Genomic DNA, 12,100 nt, shown 5'->3' with positions numbered 1-12,100 from the left:
AAAATCCTACAGTTATACCAACTTTTTCAGCAACCTCAGAGATAGTTAAACAACAATATTGACGAACTGCAATCCTTGGATCTTTAGCAACCAAACTTCTGCCCTCCTTCAAATACTTAAACCAATCATAGCACTGTGCTCAACTCATGCAGTCATCCATGTATGCTTGGATAAGCATTTGGAATGATTCCAAGAAAGTTTTCTCCAATATGCAAAATTTCACACAGACGCGTTGTTTGTCCAATACCTTCATTTATGCTTTTTCAGTAACCCAACAAGCAACTTATGCATGATCTCAATAGTTACTCGATAACTAACGCATACATTAGAACCTTGTAAATGGTGATATATTTCCAAGATATGCCGCTAGGTGTACACAGTGCGTGCAATTTAAAATGTTCTATCATTTTTTGAACGAACCTCATAAAAAATAAGAAAAAACATATTAAACACTTTGTTATGTTATTATAAACAATAAAGATATGAATTCAAGTCTTTATTGTTAACAAAACAATAGTTTTCATTTTGTCATAATCTGTATATAAAGATTTCTTGGTTACTATAACAATACTTTTACAATATCTTCCATTTCTGAGTTTAGATTGCGTGGTGAAAACTGCTAAGAAATTCACAGTATGGGCATATTCAACAATTATTATTTTTTTGTGACATGAAGTTGATCAACAGGATACAAACTTGCATAGATAAATTTTCATTTTTTACTGAATGAATTCCCTCTAAAAATATATATGTTTATACATTTAATTCAAAACCAATTTAATAATAATAATAATATCTTTAGTTAATTAAATATATGTTTGATACAGAATGTATCATAATAAAATAAATAGAATAAAAAGATTAGCAATGTTGAAATAAACATTAAACATGTAACAGCAAATTAGCTTTGAATAGTATTAACATTTAATGCTTGCAGTTGTTGCCTGACAAAAACTAAAATTAATAAGGTTAAAAAATGGAATTTTGTTATTTTACAAAAGAAAGCAATGCTGTTATTCAATCAAAAATGTTGGATGAGCCTAAACAAGTGAAAGACAATTGTGCATAAATTTGTTCAAGGACACGTAAATGTATATACATGTGATAATAATAATACATACATTTTATGTGTTATATAAATGAACAAGATGATTAATGAAGAATGTAAAAAACTTTCAGGACATGTCCTATTGGCTCACATTAATATAGGTTCGGAAACACTTTCTTAACAAGTATTGGTTGGCAAAAGATTTTGCCCTGATTTCTATACCTTCAGTAAAAATAAGGCAAGATTGTAATTCTTGGAACCCAAATTAAGGGACAAATTTAGTGGTTTTATATGAAATCTAACCTAAAAAATTGAAGAAAAAAAAATAGGTCTCGGAACTGTATTTTTAGTAGTTTTCAAGAAATCTAGGGTAAAAGACAAAAGACTGGGAGGGGGACAAAAATACAATTCTGTATAAACACTCAGGTATAATAAAATTTTTGGGCCATTTGTTTTCCATGAGCACACTATAACAGGCATAGTGTACTTGTACATGTTAGAGAACTTTGTTTCAAATTGAAAATATTAAGGGCCTAACGTTTCCAGAAGACTGGACAGACAGAAAAGCTCCCATTGCTTGACCACTGCAAAGTAACTGATTTGATGCAGATGGATTTCTTGTTTTTTTGGGCTATGTAACAGACATTGTATTTCATGAAAAAAATTCAGTATCTTGACCACCTACACCAAAGAATAACAGCAGCCATGGATGCAACTCCTGCAAACATGCTTGCCAGAGTGTGGAATGACATTATCGGTTTGACATTTGCATGCCTGTAAACAGTGCTCTTATTGAGAGCCTTTTTTAAGAGGTGAAAATAACTTTAGGCTTCGTATTTTCATGAAATAAAACACATATTTGAAATTGTAAATGTAATAAAGTAAATTTTCATGGAGTTCTTTTTTTGAACTCCATATATATATATATATATATATATATGTGTGCGTGTGCATATAATTACCCCCCCCACACACACACACACACACACGAGATCAACTGCAATAACTCTGATAAAAAAAGCATTGACATATCATATTAACCTAGAATATCATTTGGCTATCATATTAGCATTTAATTTTAAAATCATACCACTTAAAAAAATGTGGAATTTACGGCTGATATAATGGCCATAGATCCTCTGGTAATAGAGCACAATACGGTAAACAATCATAAAATTAAAATAGTAAAACAATTTAAATATCTAGGGGAAATAATAACTTATAATTTAAATGAAAAAGTGACATGGCAAAAAAGGAAAAATAAAATGATTAAATCCCAAAAATTAACTTGGTCAACATATAACAAAAAATGCCTTTCTGCTAAAACAAAACTTAAACATTATAAAACTGTAGTTCAGCCAGAAGTCACCTACGGAAGCGAGACCCTTTTCAAAATCACTCAGAAAAACTGAATTGATAAAATTCTGAAAATAGAGAGGAGAATTGTCAGAATGTGTATCAATAAAAAACACCAAAAAGAAGGCCAATGGTGGATTGAGCCAAATGAGTTGGTGTATCGAGAAATAGAGCCTGTTACTGATAATATGCGGAAAAAAAGGATCTCTTTCTTTGGTCATCTCATAAGGACACCGGAAACAAGACTGTCAAGAAATATCACTGAAAAGCTCTGGTTCCAAAAGCTAGAAGTAGGATGGATCAAAGAAATTAGAGAAGATATGAAAGAATTGGGAATTTCCCTGACTGACCTACAGAATAAAACTGGAAAAATTACAAAGCTAAAAGACAAAATCATTAGATTTAAACAAAAGACAGTCAAACGACAAAAAAAAACGAAGAGAGTGTTTACGGATGAAGAAAAGAAAGCAAGATCTGAACGGATGAAGAAATACTGGGCCTTTCTCAGAAAAGATCCAACTAAAATTGACTTAAGTGGTCCCATGTTGGCCGTAAAAGCATAATAATAATAATAATAATAATACATTAAATAATATGAAAAAAATTATACTTACATAACATAACTGATTTTCAGAATCAACATTAAGATACTCAGAACTAAGTATTTTAAAGACAACATCAAACGTTGCTTGCAAAAAATCATCTTCTTCATAAATTTTACAGAAATTTTCTAACATATACTGAAATGCTTTAGTTGAAATATCACTGAAATTATACTGTGAAGAAAGATTATAAATACTTATGCAGTTAGTTGACTTCAAACTTTCACTTAGGAATTTATCACATAGCGGACGAATGCTTGTAATTTGTAATAAATCAACAACTTGAATAATATCACAAATATTTTCTTCTGTAAACTAATTAATAAAGAAAAATTAAATAATAACAATGAATAGACCAAAGGAAAATATTTTATTAACCTGTACTACAACATACATAAAAAACAGATCTGTGCTAAAAACAGGTTTGACATTAACTTTAAAACATCTAAACTTAAACAAACTGATTGTAAACTTTGAGAGGCACTGCTTTATTGCTCAATAATATTTGCAAGTATCAAAGTTGAAACCTAACAAAAAACCGTGTTTTCCAAAGTAATGAAAAATTTGTTCACTTTTATGTTTTAGAAATAAGTACAGATTGAGAAATTTACTGTTTAAAATTTGGTATTACATTTTATAAACAATGTCAGAGAGAGTTAGTTCTACACATCTATATCCATTTTTTTATACATAAACTTATTGTTTGAGAACTAAGTTTAACTTTAGGCATATAAATTAAACTTAGCCTAAATATTGGCTAAGATTATTTATAACATTTAACTGTATATAAAAGGTTTTTTTTTAATCCTTCCTGTTGACAATTGTATTAACAGTTAACTCCACTGAAGAAAAGACTGAAAAATTAGCTCCGATATCTCATAAAAAATAACAACTTTCACCTAATCTAAAATTGAGTAGCATATAATTTTTAATAATTAAAAAAAAAAACAAATTACTTCAGATTAGCCACAAATTTCTAAAGATGAAATTTTATAAATATCATTATTATTCCTAATATTGATACAAAGATAAACTAAATAATTCAATATTAATTATATCAGCCGATTACTAAAAGTATGAAACCAAAATTACCCACCAGTTACGGAATGTTGACCAGTCTAAATGTGTGTACAGAGGAGCTGACATTTTAGCCAATCATGTGATCTAATTTCTTTATAAATTTATTAATTTTTATAGCTGATTGCTCATTCAAAATGTTTTGCATATTTATAAATTTTTTACTGTTCATGTTTGTTGAAATCTTGGGTTTTATGTTCTGTGTGTGTTCTATGTCTATGATGCAGTATAAAAATATTGATACTTTTGTATTTGTGTCTACGTACATTCTTCAAAACTTGGGTAAATATGCATGCAGTCTATCAAAATATTACAAACAATCAGTACATTAAAATTTATATACAGCTATTGCACTACATACTAATTTGAATAGACTGGATGCACATTCACACATACAGTCACTACAAACCACAACAGAATTAACATTCATGCCAAGACATTAACTACAACATGTAAATATTTTTAAAAAATAGCAAAAAATTGCTCAAATATTATGTGTAAAGATAAAAAAAAGTAATGGAGAAAGTTTTTATGTAAGAAAATCAGACATCATAGTATTCTACTTATTATTCAATACTACTTAATATGAAGTAAATATATTTTATACATTTGCTCAGTGATAAAAGAGATTGCAATTTTTTGAGGAATTTATTATTCATTATGAAATAGATCTTCATTTCTTTAGCTTTGTGATACATTCAGATGAAAACATATTTAAAATTGAATAGCCTAGTAAAGTATAACAATTGTGTTTATTAGTCTGATTGATGAATATCCTTACATAAATATAAAGAAGTTGTAAAAGATAGTTACAAGATTCTCATGAGTAAACGTTTGTAAAAAAGACTATTCTCTATTTTGGTATTTCACTTACTTAAATCGGATAAACTGATCTTGAAATATCAACTTTTTAATAGAAAATTTTATTCTACATGGTTATTTATAAGTAGGTGGTCAAGATAATTTTCCATACTCAGAAAAGCTTTTGGTTCAATGATTTTGTTTACTTCAATCTGTGTCTATTGTTTTTGAAGGGATACATTTGAATGACAAAATTGTTTATACAAAACCTTGAAGAAATGAGGTTAATTTAACTAGATAATTTACAGATTGAATATCAACTTTTTCTTCTTTTAAAGTATGAGGAGTGTTTGATAAAACTGTGCAAAATCAAGAGATAGCAATCTTAGTACATTCTTAGTTTCTTGCATCTCCACTAGGATAATACACAAAGTTTTAGTCAAATACATCCATAATTCTGCCTTGGCAGTCATTTGAGTCGATCAAGAATTGTGATTCGTGAAAAATGGATGAAAGAGAATTCTGGATGGTGATCAAACATTACTTTTTGAAAATAAACTGCACAGGAAATTAAAACCAAACTTAGTAAATAATATGGTAAGTCAACTCTATTTATTAAAACAGTCTACAAGTTAATTGGTTATTTCTTAAGTTGTCATATGAGCACAGATGATGCTGAAATTTCAGATGGATTGTTTAGATTATAACTACAGTGTAACCTCAAAAGAATGACGATATAGTGATATAGAATAAAAGATTAATAGTGCATGAAACAGACTCATGCAACAGAAATTTCAAATAAATGTGTGCATCATATTTATACAAATATTTACTTGTGAAAACTATCTGCAAAATGAGTGCTGCATTTGCTCACAACTGACCAAAAGTGTGAATGAGTAATCATTTTTAAGCAGATTTAAGGCTATTTCAACATAACTAAGAGAGATTATTGCATGGTTTCAAGTAATGAAATCAATTGTCAATGATTCATCACTAACAAGGTGAAACCAAGAAACAGACAAAACAGTAGGTTGCAGTTATGAAACTTGTTCTAATGAAGATGAAAATCATTTCATCAACAGGAAAGATGATGCAACTGTCTTCTGGGATGCATAATTTTCATTGATTATGAGGACAAACGTAACACAATAAATGGACACTATTATTCATTCATCTGTGCTAAATGAGAAAATGAAGAAAAAATGGCCAAATTTTACAAAAAGAAAGGTTTTTTTTCAAAATATGAATTAACTACTAGCTCAATCTTCTGCAAAATTTTCTTAATTTTGTAACAAAATTGTTTTGCATTCCCTTTATTCATCAGACTTAGCACCTCTGGGCTATTACTTGTTTCCAAATATGAAGCTTATTGGAAAGAAATTTAAGTGAAATGAAGCTATTACCAAAATATCTGCCTATTTTGAAAACTTAAATAAATGAAACTATAAGAATATGATTGAAACACTTAAGTATCATTGAACTAAGTGTACAGACCTGAAAGGAGATTTTTCCAGAAAAAAAATTGTCATCTTTATGTTTGCATAAACTAATCAAACAACTCTTAAACAGAAACCAGCAACAAAGGAATAGAATGTCACAATTACCCTCTCATGGTAAAAAAAAAATTAATAGAACAAAAACAGACTTCTGTTTTGGCAAAACTTTTTTTTACATAAATATTCAGGGTGCATTCCAGTAAAAAATTTCAAGTGATGAAAGTTAAAATAATTAGAATAATTGTTGGAAACTTAAATAGAAACTACAATGAAATTATAAATAAATATTCTTCCCCCATCTTCTGGGGACAGCTTTTCATCATTTATAAACTGTGGATGAATATTGGTAAAGATTACAGGACAGCAAGAATAAAAGAAAAAGAGAAAAATCATATAAAAAGATTACTTGAAATTTTGATTGAAGATTCCGTTTTAACAATAAATTACGTCTGAACCCAAAGGAATATAGTTTAATTTCTTAATACTATGTAAACTTCTGTCTGAAATGAGGCAATAATTAAATTATTTAGAATACGGGGAGGGGAACTAGTGTAAGACAATGATGGTAAGACACAGAGTGAATTCTTTAATATAATATACACTAATGGAATTCCTAATTTAATGAAATCTGCTAACAGAATTGCTAACTACTCCTTTATGAATTACCATCATCTTCTCTATACTTACATTATAAGGAGAGAAATGTTTTATTCAAGTTTAAAGTTTCTATAAACATTACATGAATTTTAATGAATTTAATGTTTTAGTAACAACAAGGTAGAAAATATAGAAGAATGGGAGAAAGTTAAAAAAGGAAATTCTTAAATCAGCAGAAGCAAACTGAGATAGAACAAAGAGAACTGGTAGGAAACCTTAATATCAGAGGATATATTGCTGCTGGTGGATGAACATTGAAAGTATAAGAATGCTAGTGATGAAGAAGGTAAAAGGAACTATCTGAAATAAAGAAATACTATAAACAAGAAGTGCAAATTAGTGAAAGAAGTGTGGGTTACAGAAAGTGTTCAGAAATGGAAAGACAAATGATCATTGGTAAAATAGACTGAGCACACAGGAAAGTTAAGGAGAATTTTGTAGTACATAAATTAAAATCTAATAATGTGTTAAATAAAGATGGTACACCAATTTATAATATGAAAGAAAAGGTCGATAGATGGTGGAATATATTGAAGAGTTATACAGAGGAAATGAATTAGAAACTGATGTTATAGAGGAAGAAGAGGAAGTCGAATACGATGAAAAGGGAGATACAAAGATACAATACTGAGATCTGAATTTAATAGAGCATTAAAAGATTTGAATGGCAAAAAGGCTCCTGGAATAGACGGGATAGCTGCAGAATTACTGCACAGTGCAAGTGAGGAAGCAATAGATTATACAAACTGAGTTCTGTCAGACTTCAAAAAGTGTTATTGTCATGATACCAAAGAAAGCAGAAGCAGATAAATGTGAAGAGTACAGAACAATTAGCTTAATTATTCATGCATAAAAAATCTGAACAAGAATTCTGTAGAGAAAAATTGAGAGGAGAATGGAAGATGTGTTAGGAGAAGACCAATTTGGTTTCAAGAAAAGTATAGTGACAAGGGAAGCAATCTTAGTGCTCAGATTAATAGTAGAAAGAAGATTAAAGAAAAACAAACCAACATACATAGCATTTATAGACTTAGAAAAGACATTTGATAACGTAGACTGGAATAAAATGTTTAGCATTTTAAAAAAAATTAGGGTTCAAGTATAGATATAGAAGAACAATTGGTAACATTTACAGGAACCAAACTGCAACAGTAATAATCGAAGAACATAAGAAAGAAGCCATAATAAAATAAGGGAGTCTAACAAAGGACGATCACTATCCCTGTTACTTTTTACATTATCTTTACATTGAACTAACAGTTAATGATGTTAAAGAACAATTTAACAGTCCAAACAGTGCAAGGTGAAAAGATAGATGCTACGATTTGCTGATGATACAGTAATTCTAACAGAATAGAGCGAGTTAGAAGAAAAATGAATGGCATGGATGCAGTCCTACACAAGAACTACCACATGAAAATAAACAAGAACAAAACGAAAATAATGAAATGTAGTAGAAATAATGTAAATGGACCACTGAATATAAAAATAAGAAGAGAAAAGATTATGGAGAGAGAAAATCTGTTATTGGAAAGTAGAATTACTAAAGCTGGACGAAGCAGGAGCAATATAAAATGCTGAATAGCACAAGGGAAACAAGCTTTCAGTCAGAAATATAATTTGCTTAGATCAAAAATGAATTTAAACATCAGGAAAACATATACTGGAAATGAAACATATATGAAAGTAAAACTTGGGCGATCGGAGTACCTGAGAAAAGATTAGAAGCTTTTGAAATGTTGTGCTGTAGGAGAATGTTAAAAAAAATCCAATGGGTGGATAGTGTGACAAATGAATGGGTGGATAAAGTGAGAAATGAAGAAGTTTTGCTGCAAATTGATGAAGAAAGAAGTATTTGGAAAAATATAGTTAAAAGAAGAGACAGATTTATAGGCCACATATTAAGACATCTTGGAATAGTCACTTTGATATTGGAGGGACAGGTAGATGAAAAAATTGTGCAGGCAGGCAACATTTGGAATAAGTAAAACAAACTGTAAGGGATGAAGGATGTAGGGATATACCAAAATGAAATGACTGGCACTAAATAGGGAATCTTGGACAGCTGGATCAAACCAGTCAAATGGCTGAAGAAAAAAAGGTTTTAGCGTAAAATGTTTCTATATGGATGTAATATACATCTTGTATGGTTACAAATTTATAAGCATGACTGCAACCAGCTCAAGCTGGTGAGTTTTAGTCTTTACATCATTAAGATAATAGCCAACAGAATGATTTTGTTTTTTAATTTGATAAATGCGACTTTTAAAAATCAATTGTAACTTTTACTCATTATGCTGACTGAATTTCTCACATTCAGTTTTTTATAAAATAATAATTTGTTAACACAGTATCAGAAAATTATTTAAAAGTAGGAATAATTACAATAATTTTGGATGTATCAAAATAATTAATGACAGCTTCCAAAGCATAAAAATCAATTCCATTAATTGTTATTTCTTCCTGCCTTGACTCTTTCATGTGAGAATCAAACATAGCTCTGCAATAAAGTAAACAAGAAAATAAGTAAGTACTTATTAAACAAATTTAACTAAACATAGTTAAACAAATAAATTATACCAATTAAATGTTTTGATTTCTAGACATCATTACACAATAAATTTACTAACAAAATCAATAGCATTTTTCTGAGGATGCAGAATTTTCACCAATTTCACATATCACAAGTGTAATGAAATTACAGTTTATCTAAATAAAGATTATAGCATGAAAATACTTTCTTTTAATCTCCAGTATTTGTGTTCAGTCTTATCTAATTTCTTTAAACTATCTTCTGGTGACTGAGAACTGTATATAAGAGAGTCAAAGTTAAATACCTAATTTGTCTAATCCTAAACTCAAAAATCTGCCTCCTAATGCCATTCTATATATTATAATAATAATGTATGCAAATAATATTATAAAAATAATATATGTAATGTAATCTATTTAGTAATTGACCCAATTATTTTTTTTTTACAGTCACAGGTATATTAATAGTCCACATTGTATTTATTTGGTAAATCAACTTTACTCTATTATTTTATTATAAATAAAATATTAGATAATAGACCTATTATAATATTTGTTAAATGGATTAATTTTCATTACAAATATTCAGTTAAGCAAGTTTTACTGCAGTTATTTTTGACAGATTTGAAAATCATTGCTGGTTTATTTTGATCACTGGATTTATGAGGTTGTACAACACCTACTATAATGAAATCTATTTGGGAAAACATTTGCTAGTAGGCTGCAATCGCTTCAGGAAAATGCGACAGTACATGAACAGTAATCAATCATTTATTATACAAAAAATTTTAAATGCTATTAAGAAGATATTTACAATAAAAATACAACTCTAACCAAAATTACAGTTGTCTACATGTTACCACAAGTAGATTCTAAATAAGCTTTAACGAATGAATATTTTTTCTTTTATTAGAATTCATTCACATGTAAATATAAATAATCAGCAACCTTACAATAGTAAGGTATTGACTGGTACCTTACAATAGTCTAATTAGTATAAAAAATATTTGTAAACACAGAATGGTTTAATTTGAACAATATACTTACTTAAAATAGGGAGATTCTGCCACTAGTTTCATTTTTTGACAACACAACCTTTTACCATTGACTACTAAATTAACATCACAGAGGTAAGCAGGTTCCCTGAATTTTAAAATATTGTTTAACAGATAACAGGAATGAAGTTTTAGTTCAAAAACTGTTCTGGTTTTACAGACGGCCATACCTTAATACACAAAAATTCTCTAGTAAACTATACTTTACTAACTTCTAACATAAAATTCAAAACGTAATTTAATTTACTTCTATACATTTATAATATTAAGTGAAATGCAGCATGTAGCTACGCACTTGTCAAACAAATAATAGGTATATATCTGCAATAAGTGATTTCCCTATTCTTGCATTACATAAATAACATTTAAACGGTCACTTGCACACCTAACCTCAACTACTTCATGTAAGAAACTAATCCAGCTGACAATCAGCAGTTGCGAATCACTTGACTACTCTTTTACGATTAATGATTGTTTTCGCACACAAAAACAATGGAGAATGTAAGAAGCATTTGTACATCAATACAGTTCAGTTGTCTTCATATTTTTTGGTTTATAGCATTTTCTAATTTTAAGCGCAAGCAGCTGTTTTAAAATTGAACTGTACCTTTTAGAACCATTTTAAAGTTAAACATTCGTATGCACAATTAGCCAAAATAATTAGAATGATTTAAAATTGCACGGCAATATTTCGGGAGCTGAAGTAGACAATTAATTTAAGCAAATCGTTCCTATTAACATATACCTGGAAATTGTTTCTTATTCAGTTACGACTAGAGAAAGATTCTCTGCAATTCTATAACGAAACAGTACTAAAATTTGCGGGATCCAAATAAAAATTTGAATTATTCTTTTAGGGTTTAATTTTTTAGATGCAAATTTGTTTGACGGTCTAATATTTTTTCACTTAAAAAATTGAATAAAACAGTTTACAGAGCTGGATTCTTAGATATGTGCTGAACTGACTGGTTGGTTGTTAAAGATTCATATTAAAAAAACTATTCATATTAGAAAAATTTCTTAACACAGTAATTACTCTGAATACCACCAATTCCCTGAATTTTAATATTACTCATTTCAACAACGTAGATTTTAATCTCCTCTAATTTTTCAATAAATTCCCTTTCTCAAAAACAATAAGTCTAAATAATTACGACAAGCAGTTAAATTTTATAAAACAAATTTAATTGGAATTGTTATTAATTTATATATTTTTATGTATTTTTTTTATTTTTATAATTAATCATTTGTAGTCCCATTATTCATAGTATAGCTGTATTCTGTACTACTTGAAGTCACATGTAAAGCCTCCTTCCCAGCTAATCTCATAACACTTAGTAATGACATACTAGAAACCAGTCATCCAGTTCAAATTCATCTGATGTTTCTGGATCACTGTGTGAAATTTCCAATTTGTATGAAATACTAATTGCAACCCACATTATCAACATTCATAGAAAAAGATCAAAAGCCATC

At 28.8% G+C, this 12,100-nt stretch overlaps 1 protein-coding gene across 4 annotated transcripts in view; it reads right to left on the bottom strand.

Moving 5' to 3' along the window:
- The window catches only part of LOC142326272 (kelch-like protein 23), a 30,737-nt gene extending 19,354 nt beyond the window's left edge, over positions 1-11,383 (bottom strand). For 2 of the 4 annotated variants that reach the window (XM_075368615.1, XM_075368616.1), the window contains exons 1-3: positions 10,617-11,383; positions 9,423-9,537; positions 3,019-3,321 (exon numbers count right to left, since the gene is read on the bottom strand). In XM_075368615.1, coding sequence (XP_075224730.1) covers positions 3,019-3,321; positions 9,423-9,537; positions 10,617-10,792 — 594 coding nt within the window. In that variant the 5' untranslated portion in view covers positions 10,793-11,383. The remainder of the gene's footprint in view (positions 1-3,018; positions 3,322-9,422; positions 9,538-10,616) is intronic. The other 2 variants (XM_075368614.1, XM_075368617.1) reach the window with 2 other exon arrangements.
- Positions 11,384-12,100: the final 717 nt, after the last annotated feature.

Source organism: Lycorma delicatula, chromosome 6 (assembly GCF_047948215.1).
Source record: "Lycorma delicatula isolate Av1 chromosome 6, ASM4794821v1, whole genome shotgun sequence".
Lineage (NCBI taxonomy): Eukaryota > Metazoa > Arthropoda > Insecta > Hemiptera > Fulgoridae > Lycorma > Lycorma delicatula.
This window is presented reverse-complemented; position numbering and strand designations above follow the sequence as displayed.